The 27720-nt window shown below is 36.7% G+C and overlaps 1 protein-coding gene across 1 annotated transcript in view; it reads left to right on the top strand.

Annotated features, from left to right (window-relative positions):
- The window catches only part of astn1 (astrotactin 1), a 218998-nt gene that overhangs the window by 125958 nt on the left and 65320 nt on the right, over window positions 1–27720 (top strand). Inside the window, exons 14-16 of the mRNA XM_066692128.1 lie at window positions 3607–3734; window positions 15803–15907; window positions 22129–22317. Coding sequence (XP_066548225.1) covers window positions 3607–3734; window positions 15803–15907; window positions 22129–22317 — 422 coding nt within the window. The remainder of the gene's footprint in view (window positions 1–3606; window positions 3735–15802; window positions 15908–22128; window positions 22318–27720) is intronic.

Here is a 27720-nt window from a genome sequence, read left to right as displayed (position 1 = left end):
GTTTTGTATTTTAGGAATTATATTGCACACTTTGCATGTTTGTGTACTTGAAGTTGATTCTACATTATATCTTTAACCACAAGGTGGCAATGGAATACTATAATTTAACACATGGGAACATTGATAATTGTCCCGCCTCAGTATTAACAGCATGCATTTTGATTGGTCAATGGCAACTAGTTTATGATTAATCACTTTATTTCAGTTTTGGACATTTCCATACAGCTCTGTGTTCTACAATTAAGATTCATCAGTCTACAATATGTGTCCATGCCTGAGTGACTACAACTAAAATTGGATTGGCTCACAGCAGCCACCTTGTTTTTTGAAGAAAGTTGCCTTAAACACACTTCAGAGAGAATGGTACCAAGGTTCACAAGTTCACAAGTTTCACTTCAAATGTCATTCCACTGTTTGCAATACATGCAGCATGGGCACCCAACCATATTACTAATCGAATGCCCTTGGACACATTTAAACATAGGTCATAAGGCAACAATATGAACCACGTTTCAAAGCAATAGTGCACCTAACTATGTGACTAAAGAATAGAAGCATCAATGAATCTTTGATAGCACTTCTTTTTAATTTAAGTAGATATGAGAAGTTTCATGAGTTCATTTTATTGTTTTGCAGAAATACAGAGTGACGTAAGTAAGTAACATAATGCTGGAATTTGATTGGCCCATGGCAGTGTGACAGGGCTCGTTACATGTGAAGTAACCCCTCTGTAAAATCAGTACGGTTGATAAGTCTCCCACGTCGAGAGCCCTGGGCGAAGATATTCAAAAGGTTTGCGCACCATGCAGAGGGGTATTCGCCTCGCAAATGGCTATCATGCATAAATGCACATAACTTGCCATATTTGAAAGTGCAGAGCGGAGGAGGAGCGTCTTTGCGGTGCAGATTGAATCCCGAGTGGGGAACTCTGACCCACCCCGGCTACATTGGTGCTGTGACTCGGATTTAATCAGACTGGTGCCTATCAGTCTCTGTGGGTCAATAAAGGAGGAGTTTAGAGGGGGAGAGTGTAACGGGGCTCATAGTGTGCATTAGCATGTTACAGGTGATGTAACCGCCCTGTAAAATCAGTACAGTGTTAAGCCTCCAGCATGGGAGACCTGGTCTTTTGGTGTAACGGCCTTATTGCACTATTTGGGGGAGCTGCTGCATTGCGGAGAAGGCGCCTCTGTGCGGCGCAGATCGAATCTTGAGTGGGGAGCTCCGACCCCACCAGCTAAAGCAGATTGTTTTTTTTTTCCAACAAATTGATTTAAAAAACATTCAGAGGGGACCCTACCATGAGACTTCATCAGAATGTGTTCAAGGGACATTAAAGTTTTGTCTGGCTGAGGGAAAAGAATAATAAATCTTATCAAAAGCAGTGGCCTTCTAGCCATTCTGATTGGGAAGCCTAATGAACTGCACACAATATTGCACCTTAGAGATAGACTATAGGGGTTATCATAACTGTATTATAAGCTTTTCACAGCCTTATTATTTAATGCACTTAACAGTACTAAGACCAGATGGGATTTTATTAAGCCTTCACTCAAACTTGTTAAACCACCTTCCTCACAATACCTTAAAATACAGTACAATTAATAGGAATCAGAAAATAGACTGACATTCAGAATCCAATAATGGCCCATGAATATGCATCATGTAAAACAGTGTCGACAAAACAGTTTAAATCTAAGTCTGTAGTCTAAGATGCGAGGCTCTCTCCTCCTGATCAGTAGATCCTGTTTTATATGTACTGTTACACTGCAGCTTCCTGGCACTTAATGTGTGTTACTTAACCATTTAGGACATTTTTGTGAAGGTGACCAGTGCTTTCATGTAAAATCATGTTGAATCAGCACACAAGATGACAGCTTTTATGTTGTACCTGCTCCTGCTATAGTGAGAGTAGAGTTATTTTAACAACTTGTAAAATAGAAAAAAAAAACATCACATGTCAGGATTTTGCCAATGCCAGCACATTCTCATCTCATTTAAAATGTTTTTTTGCCGACTTACTCGATGTAAGTGCCGTTCATTTCTGTCACACTCTGTACATTGCTAGTGATTAAGTCTTTTTGGAAATGTCATTGAGATGCTTTTTGCACAGCGGATTAATGGATATTGATGTAGAGCTCCATGTTTTGTGGAAACGTGGCGTTGCACTTTTGTGTTATTATTTTCAGTAGTAAAAGTAGTAGTAGTAACACAGAAGAAACAAGGTCTCAACAAGTTTGAGTTTTACAATACATTTTCATTGCAATTGCTGTGTTGATATGTGCCTTTGTTTTGGGCAGATACAGGGTTTCTCAGCTGTAAAACATGGCATTGTGGGTTATTTTATGTTTCTCCACAGAGCAATCTTTGTGAATCTGATTTATGTTGTCTTAGGTTATAGATCTTATTGTGTTGCAATGCATTATAACAGGTGTCCTTGATACCTGTAAATGAGTCTTCTCAGATGCCCTTTATCTTAAATGTGCTATCAAAAACACAGTTGCCAACAAACAAAACAAACCAAGAAACACAGCAAAACCTCAGTCTACTTATAAAGAGCTGTACTTGACCATATTGAAGTCTAAATTTCTTACCCTGTGAACATGGAGTCTTCCACTAGAAGGCTTGGTGTTTGAAAATGATTTTGTACTGCTGAAAATTGATTTCTATGTTACAAAATTTTTCGTTTCATTCTGAGTCAAAATAAATAATTGTAATAAAATAATGGAATAATAATAATGGAAACAAATTAAGCATTATTTATATCAAAAAAATAAAAAATATATATTTTCCAGTCCAGCACTTGTGACACATTGGTTTAATATAATATTTTTAATGTATCTAGATATACTTAGACAGATGCCTACATACATTAGCTTGTTCACAACCAGGCCCCATGGGCAGCATTAAGAGCTTTAAAGATCAGTTCCAAAAATGAAATCGTAAGCTCAGACCTAACTTGTTGGTTGTTGAGGAATCAGTTTTAATTGCAGAAACGGAAAGAAAAGTAAAGCTATCTGGTGCTCGGGGTATTGCGTAAAAGGATGCTATGGCTTAAGTAAAATGTTAAAAAAAAAAAAAAATCATGTAAAGATTTGCTGACCAGACTTATCTCTTTCACTGCATCGGCTTACTTTGTGATTTACTGCTTGGACTAGTGTCTAAACTGTGTACAGAAACATCCTTCCCCCTACCAGGTCTACCTAACTCATTTGAACACATTTAATCAGTGTTAAAATTGAGCAGAACAGGCAGACATAGAACTATCATTAGCAGAACTGGTATAAAACATAACAAATCACCGTGTCAGAAGCTGAAATTCATTCGGCACCAAAGAGGGTTATAAAACATTATGAAAAATTACATTGTGTAAATAAAGTTTCTGAATCAACAATAAACGAGTGGAGATATGTTCTCTCGTTATTTTAATGTATGTATCTATTTATTCATTCATATTTTGTAGAGAGTTATAGTCTTTCACAGGGGCCCGTTTGCGATTGTTACTCAATTGCTTTGTCTCTATGACCGGATTAAATAAAGTCATATTCTGATTAGCTCAAAACAAATCGGTGGGATTTGTGACTCGTTTTCTTTCCCTCATTTCAGGCAGAAAAATTTTGCTCGAGGGATTGAGCAACAGCTTCCAGATGGCATGGTGGTGGCATCAGTACCAACAGAGGTTCAGTGCCAGGAAGAACTGACTGACCCTGTGCCAGACCCAGATTACCTCACTGGTACGGTATGCCATTAGTATGTGGCATCTTTTTAATTGTTTAAATGTTGTTTTTCAGGGTTCACTGACAAATTAATCATTTATACAAGCCATTCCAGCTTCTAGTGTAAAGATCTGTAACATTGGCTTGGATTTCTGCATTTGAGATCTATGCCCAGAAGAACAAAAATGAAAAATTACCACACAGAAAGAATGATTAAGAGTATGGAGATTAATATGCACCATGAATACACACAGCAACACACAGTGTGCTTTTGAGTATCAATACAAACTGTAATAGATGAGAGAATCTGGCAAAGGCGATTCCCTCACTGTCTATTTATAATGTACTGTATCAGCCTACAAACACACCAGTTTAGTTTATGAAGTGTCACAAAGAGATAAGTATACATCGTTATAATCTGAGTTAATTTAAATGTATTAGAACACATTTGGTACAGTCACTATTTTTATAAATTATGCAATGTCTATTTCTTTAATTAACTTAGTCCCTCTGACAGTTTTCGGAGTAGCATACTAATGTGTGCCGTGAGCCATAACAAGGATTACATGTAAATCCTAATGTCTATATTGCCTAAAATCAGAATAAAATAATATATATATATATATATATATTATCCAGTTGCACTCCTGGCATACAACCATATTGATTTAAACTTGTTTTCTGTGAGGAATGAGACTTTGGTCCATTTCTAATATAATTTGGTGTTTAAAATGTTATTCCATATATCTGTTGCCTTCAAAAATGTACGGCTACATATGTGCGTATTTGCCATAAGCTTTACAGACATCATTAATGTCATGAATATGGGAGTCCATGAGCAGCATATCAATGTAAACAATGAATCACAGAACACAGATGTGGATGACATTAACTTTGCAACCTGAATAATTTTTCATTAGATATGGTAGCAATTTTCCAATCCTTGACACAATTGCTTGAATTCATTACCTCAGAATGTAGTTCACGGAGTTGAATCTTAGCTTTTACTTTCAATAGAATAAGCAGCCACCTTTGACCCCAGCTCAGTGTGAAAGGGTCAAAATAAAACATAATTTTCAAGGAATGGAAATCTCCCGCAACCTCCCATGGAACCCAGGTTTTGAACCCCGGCTTAATTTTTTATCTTTTCAGTTTATATATGCATCAGATTCTTGTAATAAATGAAAGATTGCTTTCCCAAGGCTCAATGCAAAATTAACAGCAGGAAAGGTTTATCAGCAAATAAATCACTCTGGATTTTGTTTAGGTTTTTCATTTTCTTTTTTTTTTGCAATATATATTGTATTTACAGTTTATATTTGTTTTTGAAACCGCTAGTGTACATAGTTTATAGTTTATATCTTAATCTGGGTTTATAATCTACATTTATAATCTTAATCTTAATCTTCCTTCTTAATTGGTTTAAAACTTTAAAATAGTATTGCTTGATTTTCTAATTTTCTATTTTGGATGGAGTGGGGATGTTAGGAAACAAATTGTGATTTTAAATTTAAAATCTTAATAACTCTACCTTTCCGTAGAATCTCTGCTGTTCTTATCTGCGGTTAGTGGTTATCAAGTTCCTCAATGAAAAGATACCTTTGCCTTCAGTGATGTTGTTTAGCTTGGCAGACTAATGAGGGAGGCGTTAGAGAATATAGTTGATCCTACAGTGACCATCGTGGTAATTGTCGAAGTAATTGGCAATCAGAAATCTCCACAATGACATCATTAAAGTGTTTTACTGGAAAGTTTAATCTCGAAAAATAAATTAAAAAGAATAATCTAAATGGAACATCCCGTGTGATCCCTTTGGGTTCAGGCTCTGTTAGAAGCAAGAACCTTTTATCAACTCTTGCCAAGGGCTATACGCACTGTATATAGAAACCCATTACCTTGTGCTGTGAATCTGAGCAATGCAACACTTCTACCACCTGGCGTTCTCTTTTTCTTCCCTTAGAATTAATGTATTTGAAAAAAGAAATGGGTGCAGAAGTAATATTAAGATTTTGCTTCTGAGAGATATTCCATTACCACTGCAATCTTTTAGCTCATACGATATATTATAGCTTACAGAGCACTGTGCGTGCTTTTTATGTAATGATCAGTACTGATCTGAGCATCGTCTAGAAGTTTATACTGTTCTTGACCTCTTTTTAAAAAGCTGCCTATATATTTACCAGCTGTGTCAAATAGTGCAGCCTTTAGGTGAAGAATAAAATATGCTGAGGTGTAGCGGAAGATTGGACCCCAGGCCCCTCAGGTGAAATAAGGTTTGTGGATTTACCTGATGGATCATTGATTCTTTACAGTTTAAGTAAAGTAAAGTTCTTTCAAAGGATTTTCATAAAATGTGTCATGTATCCATAAAAAAATAATAATTAAAAAGGCTTAATAAAATTATTTGTGTTACACAAATCAGGCTTAAATCAAAATCTCCTTATTCAAGCCCCTAATTCAAAATCATGCCGATAATGTCTGCTTTCCACTTTCACCAACATGTTTGAATTCGTATTTGTGAGTAACTTTAATAGTTGATATTGCACGTAACTCCCGTGCTTGCTTCAGCCTTATATAATTTTCCTGTAACAGCTTTATCTCAGCCTTAAAATTTGCTAGTTCCTACCGAAGCATTTTTTCCTTGTGGGTTCACTTTAAATATGTTACGTAAAACATGTACGTAGATAATTAAGTGCAGGACAATATTCCACATTGACAGAATAAGGACCTGTCAGGCTGCAGCACTCCCTTGCTGATTTAGGCTTGTTGGCGCCACGGTCAGTGTATTTGTCACCATGTCAGCACTTCTCGCACTCTCGCAACTACCCTCTGAGGGCAGTGCCTTCATCTACCTATTCATCTTCCAGTTAGAGGTTCATTCATCATAGGCCTGAGGGCTCTATCAGTTATTCCAATGGGGAAGACAGGGAGAAAAGTATTTGAAAGGCAAATATATCTTTATTTAATTGGAGTCAGGTAAGCCAAGCTGCTCAGCGGGCTACAGCAGTGTTTAAGAACCCTGGTCCTTCCACCTGTGTTGGCCATCAACCTTGCTTTACTGCCAGGTGCGCAGTAAGTTAGGATAGATCCAGTGGCCATGTGCTGAGCTGTCTTTTTATCTTTTAGGAAGCGTAACTTGTAAATTTGTGGTTATTGTTTCAAACTGCTTTCTGCTCCCGTGTTTAACAGTATACTAGATGTGTGCATTATTATTCCAGATAGTCCACTGGTTCCCTTTTATAGTTGTGCTAATATGTTTTATTAATGGTTTCCCATGTGTCTAGTGTGCTGACAGTTGGTATTGATAAAACAAGCCGATAGAAGATTAGCAATACCCTTTCAACTGGTGTGGCTTTGTATTTGGTACATACTCATTTTCATTTCACCTTGGGTGCGTGCATCTTTTTTTCAAGAATTGAACCAAAGTTAATAAAAACAAACATGGGATTGGAAAAAAAACTAAACAACAAAACAAATATACTGGAGCATTTACAAGGTTAGTCATCACACAACTGAACCATCAGTGAAAACACAGCTCAAGAAGAGAGGTGGTAATAGTAACCAGGGGCATTTTGGGTTTTTTGAAAGGTGATTTTAGTACCTGCTTATAATGAAAAACTGTCAACAGAAACACTAGCATTTGACATTGTTTCAAAAAAGTTGAATAAGTGTGTCCCCTGTTCATTAGTCTATACAAATCCAGATTTTGGCATGATGTATGATACACCATGCATGAATGCACTTTAATGAAATGGAATAAAACGGTCCTCGCACCATCAGTATTTGCTTAAATAAATAGTGCTGTTGAGTGTTAAATTTTCGAAGACCAATACTGTTGAACACAGTGAGTACCTGTCAGATAGCTACATGATGCTATACATGTCAAAAGGTTTGTTCATTTCAAAGATTCAAAGGCTTACCAGTGAACTGACCTATTTATTGCTAACTGTTGCAAAATAGTTTTCTTCTGCATTAAAATGTCCCCTGGCTTTCATATGTGGATTTGAAATCAGTTATCTATTTGATTACTACTGTTAGGAAAGGGGGAAAAGAAATTTTAAATAAATACAAATCTTGCCAAATACCTGTGGTTAGAGGTGTATTTGTCTAGGACAGACAATATCCATGCAGTTTGATTGTATGTGGAGTTTTATTTAACCAAACACATTTCAGCAAAACAATTAAAAAGTAATACAGTATCGGCCTTGAGTTCCAGAAATTCCTGTGAAATCCTGCCATATATATAGAGGTTGTTTTTGTTTCCTTATATAGCTGTATGTTAAATAACTAAGACAGGAAACATACTTGCAATATATTATCATTTAGTATTTCTCTGATGAATATAATGAATTCCAAATCAATTTTTAAATTATGGTGGGTCTATTTACTTGTGGAACTTCTTCCTGACTGTTTGAAATTATGATTTCTCAACACTTTCACAACTTTGCCCTAGTTACAGAAAAGAAACAGATACAAAGTATTCAAGACTAGGCTGTTCAAAATCATCTGGGAAAACATTTCCCAAAGATATTAAATCCATAGGGAAACATAAATATTTATTTGTTTTTAAAATAGTATTCCTTTGCTTCTCAGTGACGTTGCATTTAATGTACAACAGCCATCCCTGAGATCATGCTATAGTGAGCAGGGAAATAAAAATATCCCTCAGATTTTGCGTAATGGAGGTTTTCACATGCAGACATAAGAATAAGAAAATATTGGAATATTTCTGTATTTTAAAACACAGTATTTTTGTTATTTGATCTGGAAACCAACTAATATGCTCATTGCAGCACAATACGGATTAAATGGGGGAGAAGAGAATGGGTTAGATAATATAATATAATCAATTACAGTAAAACTTAAATTAAACACCCCCGGCGTTTATTTCAAATAACTGCATGAAGCCCTGGCATCAATTGGAGACCGGCGATTGTAGGAGACCAGCGTTTGTATTCATAAAAAAAAGACATTGCGGACTCATGCAGGGTATGAAGATAAGAAGAGCCTGGAAACATTGCTCCATTGTAGGAGTAGGCTAATAGGCCAGGCTTTTATTTATTTATTAATTTTAATTATTATTATTTTTTAATATAAAGATGTAAACAAATCACATTCAATGTATGGTGAAGTATACACATAATAGTATACATTGAAAACAAGATACCGGTAATTCTGTTAGCAGTCTAAGATTAGATATACTGTGAACTCTCGCTAAATAAACAAAAAGAACTTCCAAAACTGTGGAAATACACTTTAAACCAAACAGTCAACATTATACTTAATTAATGCATTGTTTATGCCACAGTTGACAGTTAGTTCAATCACTACAATTAACAACAATACAAATATACAGCTATATACAGCTCTGTTTTTTCTTAAATCATCTCTACATGTATGGCAGCCATTCCATTCCATTCATATATTTTTTTGGAATTTGGGAGAAATGTTGTCAGTAGTTTATAGAATAAAACAAAAATGTTCATTGTACCCAAACACATACTTACAAATAGTAAAACCAGACAAACATAATTTTGCAGTGGTCTATTAATTTTTCCCAGAGCTGTGTGTATATATATACATCGATCAGCCATAACATTTTGACCACTGACAGGTGAAGTGAATAACACTGATAATCTTGTTATCATGGCACCTGTCAGTGGGTGGGATATTTTAGGCAGCAAGTGAACATTTTGTCCTCAAAGTTGATGTGTTAGAAGCAGGACAAATGGGCAGCGTAAGGATCTGAGCGACTTTGACAAGAGCCAAATTGTGATGGCAAGACGACTGGGTCAGAGCATCTCCAAAACTGCAGCTCTTGTGGGGTGTTCCCGGTCTGCAGTGGTCAGTACCTATCAAAAGTGGTCCAAGGAAGGAAAAGCGGTGAACTGGCGACAGGGGCATGGGCGGCCAAGGCTCACTGATGCACTTGGGGAGCGAAGGCTGGCCCGTGAGGTCCGATCCAACAGACGAGCTACTGTAGCTCAAATTGCAGAAAAACTTAATGCTGGTTCTGATAGAAAGGTGTCAGAACACACAGTGCATCGCAGTTTGTTGCGTATGGGGCTGCGTAGCCGCAGACCAGTCAGGGTGCCCATGCTGACCCCTGTCCACTGCCGAAAGCACCTACAATGGGCACGTGAGCATCAGAACTGGACCACGGAGAAATGGAAGAAGGTGGCCTGGTCTGATGAATCACGAGTTCATGGTGTTGACTTGGCCTCCAAACTCCCCAGATCTCAATCCAATGGAGCATCTGTGGGATGTGCAGGACAAACAAGTCCGATCCATGGAGGCCCCACCTCGCAACTTACAGGACTTAAAGGATCTGCTGCTAACGTCTTGGTGCCAGATACCACAGCAAACCTTCACAGGTGGAGTCCATGCCTCGACGGGTCAGGGCTGTTTTGGGACCTACACAATATAGGCAGGTGGTTATAATGTTATGGCTGATCGGTGTGTATATATATATATATATATATATATATATATATATATATATATATATATATATACTGTATATTGGGACTATTGGAGACTGGCTGCTATGTGAGACCCGGCGAGTATTGGACCAAAGAATTTTTCCTTGACCTGTTTAGTAAATAATTTGTTCAATTAATTATTTCAGATCTAAGTTGGAGACAAAAAAGCCTGTTCCCTTGAGGCTTGAATTTGGACACTCCAGCAATAAAGAAAATAAGAATTTCATCAAAACAAGCAGGCTTTTTCACTGCCTTTATAACAATGCTCTGAATGTTTAGATCCCTTTACAGTGTCTCTTGACATCTCTCAACTTAAAATGCAGCAGCAATGATACAGCAAAAAATCTATATTTTATTAGGTCACACAGTAATTGGTGGCATAAGAGAATGTCACACCTTTGGAGAGAATAATTTATAGTGTTTATGGAAGCCATGCAGTGCATTTTAAATCTCTGTCAGATATTTTGACAAAATAAAAAAATTGCTTTGGTCTTCTGCTTTTTTTTGTTAAAGAAAAGAAAGTGATTTTCAGTTTCTTTTGATTTTAAGGTCGGGAGTCACTTAGGAGTTCTCAAACATTTCAATTGTATAGATTATTTTACATCTTCTTTCAAATGACTGATGCACAATGCAAGACAAAAAGCATAAAGGAAGACATACCAACATCTTACAGCAAAGTGTCTTATACAGGGAAATTATATAAGCAAGAACATAGTGCATAATACATAGGAAATATGTATTTTTATTTATGAATTTTTAATATTATGGTATTTAAAACCTTAATAAACCAGGAATTTCAATACCACATTTATTTTTTATTTTATTTTTTTGCCTATATGGGCCATTATAAAGCAATATAGTCTTAAGCTCTTTTAGCTTTATCTGCTCTTTCTTGGTCAGACTTGAGTTTTGTTATTGTCATTTTTGTTTTTAAGTTTAATTACAAACATGAAACCACAACATTTATAATAGGATATAGTCACCACATTTCCGGACAGTCATCTCACTTATGTATTGTGTATCTTATAAAAATAGTGGGTGGTAAAATCTGACCACAACCTTTCCTTTTGCAACTAGATATTTTGCTACTGTATTATTTGTATTATTTGGAACTTTCTCTGTGCCAGAGATTATATCAGTCAAATAAGCTCTTTATAATATTGATTATTAAAGTATATTGTAACACTCATGCTTAAATTAACAACACAAGTTGCTTGTTATTGGGTTTTGGTACTTTAACTGATGGAAAGTGTCTATTTCACAAGTAAGCATCTGTAAATAAATGCCTTCAGCACATCTGCTTTGATTGCTCTTAACAACGGAAATGTGAACATGTAGTAGCCATTAACATCAAGCGCTATTCAGGGCTCCCTGATTTGAATCATGTTTCTACAATTAATTGCTTGGTTGCTAGGTCAAATTCACAGGTCTTTAGATTATCTGAACTTGGTCCTAATCATTTTGAATAATTAAGATTTTACTGTTTAATCAAAGACTGCCTGCCCATGTGATGTTAATGCTTCAACCTTTATTCAGCTTATTGCAGCAATATCAGATCAAGTCATTCTATCATAAACTAATGCAAAATAGATTGTGTCTGCCAAAACTGCAGTTCGGTTTCCTTCATTACATATAGAGCATATGTAGTTATTCACCTAGAAGTGTTTTAGAAGTCTTTTAATTTGGATTCATGTTCACTATGATGTTTTTCACAATGCACTGAATATAAGCTAGAGAACATATATAAAAGCTTTGATGCCAGTTTTGGAAAACACAGGGAGAAAGAGAGGACAATTAAAATTCAGATTTGGGACCGACCTTCAAAGTGAGTAATATTGGGATTTGATGTCTTCTCTGACACTGATTAATTGCATGGAAATGCAGTAGCTGGTTTTCCTGTAGTAAATGTCAATTAATTAATGAATTACATTAAATGTGATAATTAATACTGTGGGAGTCCCAGCAGGGGTCCACCCTCATTAAGCATCATCCTAATTAAGTGTTTTATTTCACCATTGCCAGAATTAGTATCTCCAGTTCAGGGAGCATTTGTGTGAGTTTGGAGAAGCAATATTCTTCACAATACTCTCCTGAGGAACAGCACAACAATAAAGTGCAAAAAGAAAAAGCAACGCTAAGAACCTCAATGACTGAGAGGTAATCTATTAAGAAGATATTGATTTTTAATTTATCAGATGCTGTCTCCTTATGAGTGAGAGTCTATTCCCAGTTTCCTTAATACGCTTTTTCTGATCATAGTCTTAAATTTAACCGTTTGACTGTTGCTGATGCTTTGAACGGAATACAGGCAACCCTGCAACAATTGACAATGCTTCCTTTAAGCTTTTTCACAATTTCCATATAATTAAAGTCTCTACAAAACATGCCACAGACACTTAAACACAGAGATATGTAATAAACTGGTAGATATAGACTTTTCCTCTAGGGTTCATTGAAACAAATAAGCATATCACTTTTTGCCTGGAAATGTTTTAGCCTCTGAAATACTGACTACTATTATTCCATGAGTGTTCACTATAATGACACAGTCTGTTCCTGAAATCTCCAGTTTTACTTTTTATCAGTGAATATTTTCATGCTATATATATTATACATAATTAAAATCAAAATGTCTGTACTGAAACTCATACTTTATACCCAGTAAATCACCTGTGAATGCCTGAGGTTTATTTTCTCAGTCCTTTTGGTGAATATTCAGAGAGAGATACTCACATAGCTGTTTTGCTTTGGATTACATGTCTCAAGGGGTTATCTGTGGCGCAGAGGTCATGTCAAAGTCTGACATTGTTTAGTCATGGATAAATTGCACTTCAGAATAAATGATACATGTTAAAACGTGCTAATTTGTTTTTCTGGAACCTGAATCAATGTGTACATAGAGATAAATCAACCATGTGGAAATTAAATATGATTTCAATGCTTACATCGATTTATTGAGCTCCATCATACACTTTCTTCTGATATGTCTATCAGAGATAACAAGCATTGTATTAATCCATTGCATTTTGTTTATCCTATGAGAAATGTAATAACTTGCAGTGTCAAATGTTTTTTGAACCTTGGATCTGGAGATTAATTTCTGATATTACAAAGGTCTCCACACCCTTGGGCAGGTGTGTCTGAATAACACGGGGGGGCTGAATTTACTGTTTGGAAATACATTTGGATTGTACGTGTAAATCATATAAGGTGCTTACATTTAAATTAAAGAGATTTCACTTCCTCCCGGGGTGCAGACATTGACTCTGGAGTAGATGCTGACTGGAGGACATTTCCATGTGTTGTTGTAGTGTTAAGACCTGGTCTGGTGGGTCATCCCTGATCGATGGGGAACAGGAGAGATGCTGGGCAGGTTAGCTGTACGCTGCTGCCTGGAACCATCTCTTTCCTTTCACTAATAAGTATGTCGCTTTTTGCTGCACTTAGGCTCAGCTCATGGCTGTGGAAATTGGCTGGAGACACTGAACTGGTATTCTCAATGTGAAGTGCTGCCTTATAAATCATTCTGTCAGCCAATGAGAGTGCAGGAGCCCGTGGGGCAAGAGAAGATGAGGTCTTCTGAAGCTCAGGATTGTAACTTTTGGAAAACTATTTGTGTCTTCACTAAGAAGAATCACATCGTGCTATATATTGGGAGTCATTGTTATGGTGGAAAAAGAAAGTCTTGCACCTCCACCTGGGTCTGGGGAAGCACAGCACAGTTTAGGGCAGATCCTCACCCTGCGCAGCATCACAATATATATAAATAAGGATTAAGTAGATGTATACATGAAGATTGTATTATATTCTTCGAGAGTTTAAGTGTCACATACAATAGTATCTGATACTGTTGCATACATATTTATATGTATTTGCTTTCTTCCCGTTTGAGAATTGAAACGTGTATTGAAGCACTTGTTCAGTTCCCTAAGGACAATTCATATGAAGATGAGATCTTCAGAGTTTATCTTTCCTTGTGAATCAAATTTGAAATAAATAAGCTTCCAATGGTCATGAATAATGTAATAGAAAACCATATTTTTTTATTGCATTCATTTGTCAAGCATTTTGGTACTTTTTTCATTACAGGACAGCTAGGTACAGTTGTTAAGGCTCACAGATCTTGCATATGTTTTATTGTCAGTAATAATCTCAATAAAGTGTTTTCATGCTGCTTTTTTGTTTCCTTTTCCTTTATATTGTAAATGTTCTGAGAAAAGATCAGTCATTAGAAGGATGTGGTGACATTTAATTTCTGTAACTGAATTTGAGCTCAAATAGACTCCTATTCTTGGACTAAATCAAAACACTGACCCACCTACCCATTGCAAATTGAAGTTGAAGTTTGCTTTGAAGTTCGAGAAACAGAATGCCACTATATATACCAGTATATGGTATTATGTATTAATATATTTAAGATGTAGATGCATCATGTTTAAGTTTGTATATTATCAATGAAACCACCCAGTCATACTTATAAAAATTCCACACAGAATATTAACTTCAGAAAGAGTAAGCAACTGAATGTGCAAAAAATCCCTTCTTGACTCAAATGCTGCCTCTTTCTCGTCCTTATCAAGTAGGCCGACCCCATCACAAATACCCCACAAGAGGTACAAATACATTTCTGTAACATTGCTAAAACAAATCACCCAATTAACATTTAAGGACTCCCTCTGCTAAGCTGCAGAGATAGTGGTATGGATTAGTACATTTGTGTCTGAACAGGGCCTGTCTGCCGAATCCTTTATCAGTGACTTGAGAGGTTCCCGATACCACGGTTGCTTGGTTTCTGAAAATGGGATATGTGAATTATTACCAGAACAATAGTAGTATCTCTAAATATGACAGTTAGATCAGTGAATAAGTTGTATTTATTTGTATTAACCTAGTAAAATAAGCGTGTTATTTTTCTATTTTGATACAGATCACATCTGATAAACATGCATTTCAGTGTACATTTCTTGTTTACGTGTATATAAATGGGCATTATAAACAACTGCTGCATTTCTGATGCTGGTCCAGGTTGCTGACAGTTAAACTGGATGAGATGATGTATCACTTTATCAGATGATACATATGCTGATAATAAGGATCTAAACCTGCCACATAACCAGAAGCACAATAGCGATACTGTTATTTTGCCTTGTAGTTTACAGTGATGAATGTGTATAATTTGTAGTTGGTATGAAACATGTGCCATCATATTTCATTAAAACGTTCCATTATAACAAAACAGTCTATCATTAACAATCTTTTTCATCTCCCACATATACAAACAAGTCCAACAGGATCATGAGGTATATTATTTTTCTGTAGGTTTTTACAGCAATATTTATTATATCCTAATACTATGAAATGTTTCTTATTTACCGTAGTCCCCAGGCTGCTGGAGACGTCTTAAAAGTATATACTAACAAACTGAATATGTGCCATAATGTCCATGTCAATAGAGCCCCTCAAAAGTGTTTCTGGTTGATAATGACTCTTTCTGTCACTGTATCAAGGTCCAGTTTTGAATGGTGCATCAGAAAGGGGTTCTTGCAAATGATTTTGTTTTTGCTTTATTGCTCTGTGGCTGATATAGCTGTTTTTGTCCTGCAGGTATGGTGAATTACAGTGAAGTGTCTGGCTACCCCTTGGTTCAGAAATGGAAGCTGAGATCCATTTTGTACCACGTCAAGCTCAATCAGTGGGCGCTTTCCCAAGGTAAGTACTGAACGCCGCAACAAAGTGTTGGTGTTATTTTTAACAATAGATGAAAATGCATGTGCTTTTGTTGCAGAACTCTTTTGCCCAAGCTTGACTGTAATTAACTGTAATTGTGGTTCATAAAATCACTGGAATTCAAACTGCTAAGGAAGCAAAAAGAAGATTGTTCATGTGACCCAGCCTGGGGCCCATCTTTGGCAGACTGCTTTTCCATCTCTCAGCTCTGGTTTGGTGCTGTTCTTTCTATAGTCTAATGAGCTGTCAGATTTCTGTGACTTAATATTTCAATAAAACCAGACCACTGCTTTCTGCCATGACAGCTTCACACTATAACATCACCCCTTATAGGTATTTTGTGTTGTGATACTTTTGCAACACCAATTACCATTGTGGTTACGAAGGGAATGTATTCTCTCTGGGCCCTGTGACAGTTGCTGTGTAGGCTGTTTTGGAATTTGGACCTGTTTTTTTACTTATCACATTTTCTTTTTATTGTTTTTCTATTCTCCAAACCATAAATTTCAAGAAATACAAGTGAATAAAGTGTAAAAGTAAAGTATAAATATATGTTTTCTCAAAACGTAAGGTGTCAAAATTATTGGCACCCCTAAAGATTCTTAAAAATAAAATGAAACAAAAATAAATCTGGATTAACATTCTACTTTTTTTAGTACATCCCAGTCTTAAGGAACTGTATTGTGGCTTTCCATGGCTTCCTGTTTCACTGGGGTATAAAAATGAGGTAACACACTTGTCAGCTCCATATGTCATCCATCACCATGGGGAAAGGAAAATAACTCACAAATGAAAAAAGACAAATGGTTGTTGATCTTCATAAATCAGGCAATGGGTACAAAAAAAATGCTTAAAACCTAATTATACCACTAACCACTATTAGGGCAATAATTATGTTCAAAGCCAGTGGAACAGTGATATACCTGCCTGGTAGAGGATGCAAGTGAATTGTGCCCCCATGCACAGTGAGGAAGATGGGTCAGAAGGCAAAGAAGAATCAAGTGCCACAGTTGGAGAATTACAGAACGTGGTTATATCTCTGGGTCACCAAGTCCCCAAATCTACAATTAGACGCCACCTCCATGCCAATAGTTTATATGGAAGGTTTGCCAGACAAAAGCCTTTATTGTGAGCAACTAATAAATGTAAGCACATGGCACATGGATTGGAACCGGGTGCTGTGGTCAGGTGAGATGAAAATAGAGCTCTTTGGCCACACACACTGCAGGATTTGGCAATAAAAGAAGGATGCGTATGCAAAAAAGAGCCTTGTAAAATATGGTGGTGAGTCTTTGATGTTATGGCTGGTCCTCAGGCCCTTGTTAAGGTCAACAACATCATGAACTCTACCAAGAACCAGGACACTTTAGCCAAAAACCTGGTTGCCTCTGCCAGGAGGCTGAAATATGTCCGCAAGTGGATCTTTCTGCAAGACAATGACCTCAGACACACATTCAAATCCACAAGGCAATGGTTACTTGAGCACAAAATCAACATTTTGCAGTGTCTCTGGACTTGAATCCCTGTGATTTGCATTGCAGAGGGTAGTCCATAAGCGCAGACCGAAGGATATCAAGGATCTGGAATGATTCTGTATGGAGGAAGAGTCTAAGATCCCTTGCACTGTGTTCTCCAGTCTCATAAAAATATATAGAAAGGCTCAGTGCTGTTATCTTCGCAAGAGGAGGGTGCACAAAGTACTGAAAACAAGGGTGCCAATGCTGTATTCTTGGAATAAAAAGAAGAGATAGAAAAATCCATGAAAGGATCCAAGAACAAACCAAAATATGTGAGAGTGAAAATGTTAAAATGGCAATGGGCCAGACACTGCAAGAAGAACAGATCAAAGATTGACAATGTAAGCTATTGAATAGATACCATGAGATGAAAAAAGACCTAGAAGACAACCACATACAAGATGGGAAGGTGAAATCAAAACCTTTGCAGGTGTGACATGGAAAAGAGAAGCTGTAGATCAAAGCAAGTGGAAGGCAAGTGAGGCTGATGGCAGTGGTGATAATTACATTATATGTAATATATATGTGTATAGATATACACTCACCTAAAGGATTATTAGGAACACCTGTTCAATTTCTCATTAATGCAATTATCTAACCAACCAATCACATGGCAGTTGCTTCAATGCATTTAGGGGTGTGGTCCTGGTCAAGACAATCTCCTGAACTCCAAACTGAATGTCTGAATGGGAAAGAAAGGTGATTTAAGCAATTTTGAGCGTGGCATGGTTGTTGGTGCCAGACGGGCCAGTCTGAGTATTTCACAATCTGCTCAGTTACTGTGATTTTCACGCACAACCATTTCTAGGGTTTACAAAGAATGGTGTGAAAAGGGAAAAACATCCAGAATGCGGCAGTCCTGTGGGCGAAAATGCCTTGTTGATGCTAGAGGTCAGAGGAGAATGGGCCGACTGATTCAAGCTGATAGAAGAGCAACTTTGACTAAAATAACCACTCGTTACAACCGAGGTATGCAGCAAAGCATTTGTGAAGCCACAACACGTACAACCTTGAGGCGGATGGGCTACAACAGCAGAAGACCCCACCGGGTACCACTCATCTCCACTACAAATAGGAAAAAGAGGCTACAATTTGCACAAGCTCACCAAAATTGGACAGTTGAAGACTGGAAAAATGTTGCCTGGTCTGATGAGTCTCGATTTCTGTTGAGACATTCAGATGGTCAGAGTCAGAATTTGGCGTAAACAGAATGAGAACATGGATCCATCATGCCTTGTTACCACTGTGCAGGCTGGTGGTGGTGGTGTAATGGTGTGGGGGATGTTTTCTTGGCACACTTTAGGCCCCTTAGTGCCAATTGGGCATCGTTTAAATGCCACGGCCTACCTGAGCATTGTTTCTGACCATGTCCATCCCTTTATGACCACCATGTACCCATCCTCTGATGGCTACTTCCAGGAGGATAATGCACCATGTCACAAAGGTCGAATCATTTCAAATTGGTTTCTTGAACATGACAATGAGTTCACTGTACTAAACTGGCCCCCACAGTCACCAGATCTCAACCCAATACAGCATCTTTGGGATGTGGTGGAACGGGAGCTTCGTGCCCTGGATGTGCATCCCACAAATCTCCATCAACTGCAAGATGCTATCCTATCAATATGGGCCAACATTTCTAAAGAATGCTTTCAGCACCTTGTTGAATCAATGCCACGTAGAATTAAGGCAGTTCTGAAGGCGAAAGGGGGTCAAACACAGTATTAGTATGGTGTTCCTAGTAATCCTTTAGGTGAGTGTTGATATAAATATAGAGATATAAAGTACGTTTTCATACAAGTACATAATTTTATGACTATTAATATTGTATCAAAGGCTTTATTTAAAATACTTACATGTGTCTCATTCAACTATATTCTACTGCATTCATACCTTTACACTTATTATTTTCTAAGTCCTCTTTCTCTTTCATTACATTGAGGAGGTGCTTCTGTAGCCTTTTAATGACTTTATCAGCTTCTCATGAGGGATCTTCTACCTCTAATGAATAATACTGAATACATTCGAGCCCTGTGTGGAAATATACGTAATTATTTTTGACAGATGTGTACTCCTGCATGTTCTTGTTAAATCAACATTACATGAAAAGAATGAATAACTATGAAGGTTTAAATCTAACTATCTATCTATCTATCTATATGTTTATCTATATATATGACTATATATATTAATATACACTCACCTAAAGGATTATTAGGAACACCATACTAATACTGTGTTTGACCCCCTTTCGCCTTAATTCTACGTGGCATTGATTCAACAAGGTGCTGAAAGCATTCTTTAGAAATGTTGGCCCATATTGATAGGATAGCATCTTGCAGTTGATGGAGATTTGTGGGATGCACATCCAGGGCACGAAGCTCCCGTTCCACCACATCCAAAGATGCTCTATTGGGTTGAGATCTGGTGACTGTGGGGGCCAGTTTAGTACAGTGAACTCATTGTCATGTTCAAGAAACCAATTTGAAATGATTCGACCTTTGTGACATGGTGCATTATCCTGCTGGAAGTAGCCATCAGAGGATGGGTACATGGTGGTCATAAAGGGATGGACATGGTCAGAAACAATGCTCAGGTAGGCCGTGGCATTTAAACGATGCCCAATTGGCACTAAGGGGCCTAAAGTGTGCCAAGAAAACATCCCCCACACCATTACACCACCACCACCAGCCTGCACAGTGGTAACAAGGCATGATGGATCCATGTTCTCATTCTGTTTACGCCAAATTCTGACTCTACCATCTGAATGTCTCAACAGAAATCGAGACTCATCAGACCAGGCAACATTTTTCCAGTCTTCAACTGTCCAATTTTGGTGAGCTTGTGCAAATTGTAGTCTCTTTTTCCTATTTGTAGTGGGGATGAGTGGTACCCGGTGGGGTCTTCTGCTGTTGTAGCCCATCCGCCTCAAGGTTGTACGTGTTGTGGCTTCACAAATGCTTTGCTGCATACCTCGGTTATAACGAGTGGTTATTTCAGTCAAAGTTGCTCTTCTATCAGCTTGAATCAGTCGGCCCATTCTCCTCTGACCTCTAGCATCAACAAGGCATTTTCGCCCACAGGACTGCCGCATACTGGATGTTTTTCCCTTTTCACACCATTCTTTGTAAACCCTAGAAATGGTTGTGCGTGAAAATCCCAGTAACTGAGCAGATTGTGAAATACTCAGACCGGCCCGTCTGGCACCAACAACCATGCCACGCTCAAAATTGCTTAAATCACCTTTCTTTCCCATTCAGACATTCAGTTTGGAGTTCAGGAGATTGTCTTGACCAGGACCACACCCCTAAATGCATTGAAGCAACTGCCATGTGATTGGTTGGTTAGATAATTGCATTAATGAGAAATTGAACAGGTGTTCCTAATAATCCTTTAGGTGAGTGTATGTATACACACACACAGTAGTAGTATGATCTAAATACACTATTGAACTCTGTCCCCGTTGTGTTGATATCGGTGCGAATGACACTCGTCCCTATGTCATTTTTCTTTTCTTTTTTTGGTACATTGCGTTCCACCTTAAAAATATTAGACTAGCCTTTTGAAACCCATCTCCTCTGTCTCATTACCTTGACTGGCTCTCTGAAGCCCTTCTTGTCTATTGCTGTTTTAACTTTTCATTTTTCATTCCACAGCTGTGAGTTGAGCGTTTACTGATTTAGCTTCAGATCTTACAGGATCATCTTTCTTAATGAGTGCCTTGTCTGCCTCACTTCTGTATTGCCAGCTTTCCAATGTTGTTTCATTATGCCGTACTTGCTCTTTACACTCCATGCCTGCTGTGTAGGAGGAGGTCATGATATGTAATTAGTTTTCCCTTGCCACAGAATTAAAATCTTTAATTTAAACAAGTATGTATCATGTTTGGTAGGAGATGAAAGAATTATAAGAACATGGGATTGTAAGCAAACAAATCCAATGCCTAGAAGATAGCATAACTAATACATGATAATACATTTAAGTTTTGCTATTGACTTTAAATCTATAATTTAAATCTGTAGAAACATAATAACTATTTGATGATTTGTATTATTTAATATTGCACACTTAATATCCATGGTTAGGTTAGGAGTAACATTTTTAATGGACAATTTGTCTTGAACAGATTGTGTTTGATGTTTTCAAAAGTTGGGTATCCCTTTAAATGTAATTAAAATACTATAATTAAAGCGTATTAGTCAGAGATTAATATAATTTATGTGATAATACACCATGCATGTCTTTGGGATGATAACAATAAGAAAAGAGTAAAAATAGAAGCTGTTTGTACTAAGATTGACAAGGTGTATCTCAGCTCTTATAACCATATTCATAAAACGTTTACTGTCACGCTAACTTAAGACCTGTTTTTCCTAAGTAGGGAAAAAACTGTGCAGTAGGCAGTGTCATGTACATTTTTCAGGTTCTTATCTAAGATGTACAGAAGCAAATTAAATGTTTCTTTTTATTGTTTTGTGCTATTGGGTGTTTGCTTTTCATCTTCTCAGGAAGGGATGGTAAAAATGGTGGTAAAGCTTTATGAATGTAATCTATAGACTTGGCTGTGTGGCAATGCATAAACACATGATAAAGTTTGATATTGCTCCAAATGAAGAGTCGATCATTCATCTGCTTTATGTGGATTCTTGTTTGCTGAATGAAAGTTGTTTTTTTGTTACCTTGTAGCATTCAGCGCTGCCATCCACTCTCTGGACGGAGCGACTCTCCGGAGCGACTTCGTATCAATCCTGAAGGAGTTCGGGAACCACTTTATCCAAGAGGCTGTGTACGGGTTCGAGGAATCCTGTAATATCTGGTACCCCAATAAACAAGTCCAGAGGCAGCTGTGGGTGGAGTACCAGGATATCAGCAAAGGTAACACATATTTGCTTGTGTATTTGTGTATTTATTAATTTATTTTAGAATGTAATTAGACAGTTGTACAACAATGTCTGCTAACTATAATTGTATTCTTAATACACGCACAGAGGTATTTTACCGTAGAAGAACAGTGATACACTATCTTTAGATAAACTATTCCTTATATTAGTGATTATTCTAGACAGATATAAATGCTAGAAAATTACTTTTTTTTTTTACAAAGCAGGAGCAAGAATCCAATTATCCAATTTCTCTATGCAATTCTTCTCTGAAGTCCATACAGCAGGTGATAACTAGACACCACTGTCTCGCGGATACAATTTATTAGTCTAGACAGCCAGAGTCCCTATAATGGTCTCTTTGTCCTGAGCTTTTTTGGGTTGTACAGCATATGAAAATCTAATTTTGTACAAAATATACATTGATCAAGAAAGAAACATATAGTATGCTGTGTTTGTTTTGCAAAGACAAACAAATAATAATCTTAAGATATTTACCAACTTAATATGACTGATGTCGTGTATGGTAGGTGGTATATTTTGAAAACCAGAAATAAAATGTAATCCCCTTCGGTCACTTTCTTCTTCTAATGCTCTGTATGGATTATGTCTGCATCTTCTGTAAATCCTCAGAGTGTATTGTGAATTCATAGCTAAACAAGAGGATACACTTTACATTTTTCAGACCTGTGTTTGTTACAGATTACAAAATGTATTCTGTGCAATGTTAACTGTTTCTTTACAGCAAGTAATTTGAGTCCATAGCTAAAAAAAGGCACACACGTGTATTCCAGGAGACTGCTCAAGTACTGTAGTTTATATATATATATACACACACACACACTTTTTTTTAACATAACCATGTACATTTGTTTATGTTAAAGTTAGTTTGGACATGCATTTTATTTTATTTTTTTACTATAGGATTTATTTTTAATTGTGTGTCAACTTTTTTTGTTAAAAATACTAGTAATTTAAATATTATAATTAACTCTTGACTAATTCAGTCTAGCCCTTTTACAGAAAATCCCATCTCCAATCCAAAGACCCATAGCCTGAGCTGGGAGTAGGTGTTGTTATCCCTGCACTGTGGATTTTCACCAACAGTGGGAATCAATAACAAGAGCAGAGTCTGCTAACCAGAAGGAACAGTGCTCTTAACAAGGTCTCACCTCGGCCCAGCCAGCCCAAATCCCACCGGGGTTGAGGAATGGCAGCCCTCCAATTTTAGAAACTAATGTAAACATAGAGGGCAAGGCCTTTGGCACGTGAATCCTTTACTCGAAATTACAAACATTACAAGTGAATCTGACAAGAACTAAAGAGGCAGAACATAGATCAAAGTCCTTTCTGTTATTAATTGGAAATGACACGATTCTTACACCCAGGGTCAAGCCAACTAGCATACTTACAAAGTATTTATTTTTAAGCACCTGTAACTAGTAAATAAGAATAGCACTGCTTAGATTTTTATGTTAATTATAGCCTATTATGCGACTAAAAAAAGTCATAATTTTGTTCTTCTTATTATTGTTGTTGTTGTTCTTTTTGATGATGATGATGATAATCATAATACATGCTTTATAAAATGTGTTTGTGTGTATGTGTGGTATCTGGTTTGTTCAACCTATTTTTCCCCAGGAACAACATGAAACTAAAAAACATGTGCCCTATAAATGTACAAGCAATAGTAAAATTGTATATATTTCAAAATGCATATAGTAGAGAGTGGTTTAACAGAAAAGTAGAATAATTACGGTAATGTTGTCAGTTATACAGTGAAGAAAAATACACCGCAGCAAAGGATACAGCAAATGAGGTGTAGGATGAAAGAAATTAGGAATAGCGAACGTGTTGCCATTATTTTTACATAACTGCTGTTTATTATTTCAAGGTCAATATTATTCCATAGGTTTGAATACTTATTTTGTCATTGATTGGAAAGGTAGATATCTTAGAAATCACCTTACAATATAGAGTCATGCACTTGAAAACAATATCAATTTGAAGTCTATTCAGAGCGACTGCTAAAATGGCATAGCTTTGTTCATCATAATTGTAAGAGGACGAGCTGGGGGTGCATCAGTGTAAACAAACACTTCTAGCAAAAGAGATTATGCCGGGAAACATTAGGAGATAATGTTAATAAAATAACTGAGACACTGAGAGGTCTTCCTGCCTTTTTCGATCACCAATTCTCAGCAGTCAGAAAAATAAAGATTAACTTTTAATTAGGGACGTTGCAGTGGGATTTAGCGGTGGCAGAGATCATCTGAATCAGTGTTTGCATAATTAAAGTGTGTTTACTGTAACTGCATTTGTTCTGGATATGTTGACTTGAGTATTTTGGGTACAAGGTATACTTGCCTACCTGATGTTGTTTTCTTATCCTGATGTCACAGCCATTTCTGACCTCTAATGGAGTGCAAAAAGTGAACCCCAGCAAACTGTCTTGGAAAAAAAACTAAAACCACACACTCGTAATCCATCCTTGTCTCACAGCTGTTTTTAAAGCTAGACAAAGGTAGATAAGTAATGACCATCCTTTGCCCAGAGCTGCAGTTCAATGACTCTTCAGCCATTGTTTCCTTAACTCTAATCGACTACTGCACCTTCCTCCCAAGGACTGCGCCCCGCACACTTTCGGAAGGTGACCATTTCTGACAGGCAAGCACAAAAATGATTTAGGTTACTCTTCTCTTTGCAAAACCCATTAGTCTTAATTTTTACAATTCACCAGCGGCCGACGTGTGTTCAGTCCACGTTTGGCAGGGTTCTGTATTACATTTCCTTTAAAAAAACAAGATGTCGCAACCGTTTGCTGTGATTTGTACACTACTTTTACTGTATCTAATTACGTAAATGAATTCCCATATCAAGATGTATTTTAAACCACCAGCAGAGAAATATAATATCTTAGAAAAGATGTGTGTGTGTGGACTATAACTATATCTATATATTAATATTTGATAAAGGAAACAAGCAATGAAAAACAGGAAGATTAAAAATAATAAAGCAATGCAGTGTATCCTGTTCCCCCTTTCTTCCTTTTGCACAGTAGTTTCTTGTAATGTAGTCATATATGTGTATACATCTCCATCATCCTTTTACCCTTAGAGACTGAAAGCCTAGAGATAATTTTCAACTTTCATAACAAATGTATAGATATATTAATTACAGCACTATTTCTACCGAATAAGGACATACAAAAATGTAATAATTCTGTGTACGTACATTTTAAGTTCGATATTGTGTAACCTGACCTCTTTCATTTGTGCATAATATAGTATTATGTTTTATTGAATTAAGAGGAATGTAATCAGAGCAGTAATGAAATGCATTTAATTGTTTCTGGTTAGTTTTCTTTTGTTCCTACTGTAAAATGTAGGAGGATGAAGTGGGAGAACTTTAAAGTGCATTGTATTCTGACATTGATGAAACTGCGAATGTTTTACAAAAGGTTTAAGTATCGAATGTAAGAAACAATACTTATTTTAAAAGGGTTATGACCATATTAATTTAAATGGACAGGTTTTTGCAATAGCTTTGTAACGTATAGCCTACTGAGCCAAAGAGTTTTTGGGTGAATTGGATGCATTAGGTATTGATTCACTTTTTGCCCTAGATTTCTATCATTATTTATCAAAACCAATGAGGCATTATCAGTAGAGGAGGAAGATGTATGAGAAAAATAACTGCCTTCAATGAACCCTCTAATCACCGTTGATTTAGAAGAAGCTGCAAGGTCCAATTTTAATAGGAGTTCCAACAGCATTTGCTCCATTACGTTGTCTGCTAAACTGTTTTCTAAAGGACACTGGAAAGAATTGCTTATATCGGATGTCTTATTTGGCTCTTATCCTGTATTAGTACATTGCTTTGTAACAAAACAGCAGGTCTATCTTCTAGAAGGGGTCGTGACCTCTGCCACTCTAAATTACATCTTGACTTTCTGCGTTTGACAGTAAGCAGCCACCCTTGAAGAGTCATTTGTCGGTCCATAATGTCAGTTCATTATGTAACATCAACGAGAACCATTTATTGAGACAGGGTGAAGCCTCCAGGATAAAGGTGCTTATTTATTCATTTAAATCATAGAGTAAATCAAAGCAGGAGCAGTTTTAATTTGAAAACATATTATCACTTTCAAGCATTGCAACCTTATATTGGAAAAAAAAAATCTTATTCTTATAAATATGGGTAACTATACCTTATGTAGAATTCTAATATTCCCCTACTATGAAATCAAAGTTTCATTACACCATTATTGGACTGACCTCTGGGAATGAGCTGGGGGAAGAAAATTGAAGACCAATATTTTTGACTTTGTCAGCATTAAAAAGAGAATTAAAAATATATATTAAAAAAAGAACATATATATATATATATATATATATATATATATATATATATATATATATATATATATAAATATATATATTTGTAAGATTGTTCTGTGCCCATTTAATTACCCTGCACTGGACAATTTTAGTACAGAGGTTTCAGAGTGATTGATTTGGCTGACAGTGCAGTTTTGATGACTGGTACAATCATGCTGAGCTTGTTTAAGCTGGGATTGAACGCAGTTCTTTTTGTCCTTTTTTAGTTCTCTGTCAGTGGTGCTTTATGAGCTATCAAATTGATAAGTTACACTTAGTTACCATGACTGAAATGTTTAAATTTCCCAATTTTCTATCCCAACAATACAGCAAACAGGGTTGTGTTTTCTATTTACCAAAAAGAGAGACAGAATTACAATACCTGCAGAGTTATGTATGTGACTATACCATATACCATATACCATAATATTTAAAAGTATTATGTTCTAATCAATTCAATGTATTATATACAGTACTGTGCAAAAGTTTTAGGCAGGTGTCAAAAATGCTGTTAAGTAAGAATGCTTTCAAAAATAGAAATGTTAATAGATTATATTTATCAATTAACTAAATGCAGAGTGAACAGAAGAAAAATATACATCAAATCAGTATTTGATGTGACCACCCTTTGCCTTCAAAACAGCATCAGTTCTTCTAGGTTCACTTGCACACAGTTTTTGAAGGAACTCGGCAGGTAGGTTGGCCCAAACATCTTGGAGAACGAACCACAGTTCTTCTGTGGATTTAGGCAGCCTCAGTTGCTTCTCTCTCTTCATGTAATCCCAGACAGACTCGATGATGTTGAGATCAGGGCTCTGTGGGGGCCATACCATCACTTCCAGGACTCCTTGTTCTTCTTTATACTGAAGATCGTTCTTAATGACTGTCGCTGTATGTTTGGAGGTCATTGTCATGCTGCAGAATAAATTTGGGGCCAATCAGATGCCTCCCTGATGGTATTGCATGATGGATAAGTATCTGCCTGTACTTCTCAGCATTGAGGAGACCATTCATTCTGA

The sequence above is a fragment of the Amia ocellicauda genome, chromosome 19, assembly GCF_036373705.1.
Source record: "Amia ocellicauda isolate fAmiCal2 chromosome 19, fAmiCal2.hap1, whole genome shotgun sequence".
NCBI lineage: Eukaryota > Metazoa > Chordata > Actinopteri > Amiiformes > Amiidae > Amia > Amia ocellicauda.
Note: the sequence above shows the minus strand (reverse complement) of the source record. Positions and strands in the feature narration are given on the sequence as shown.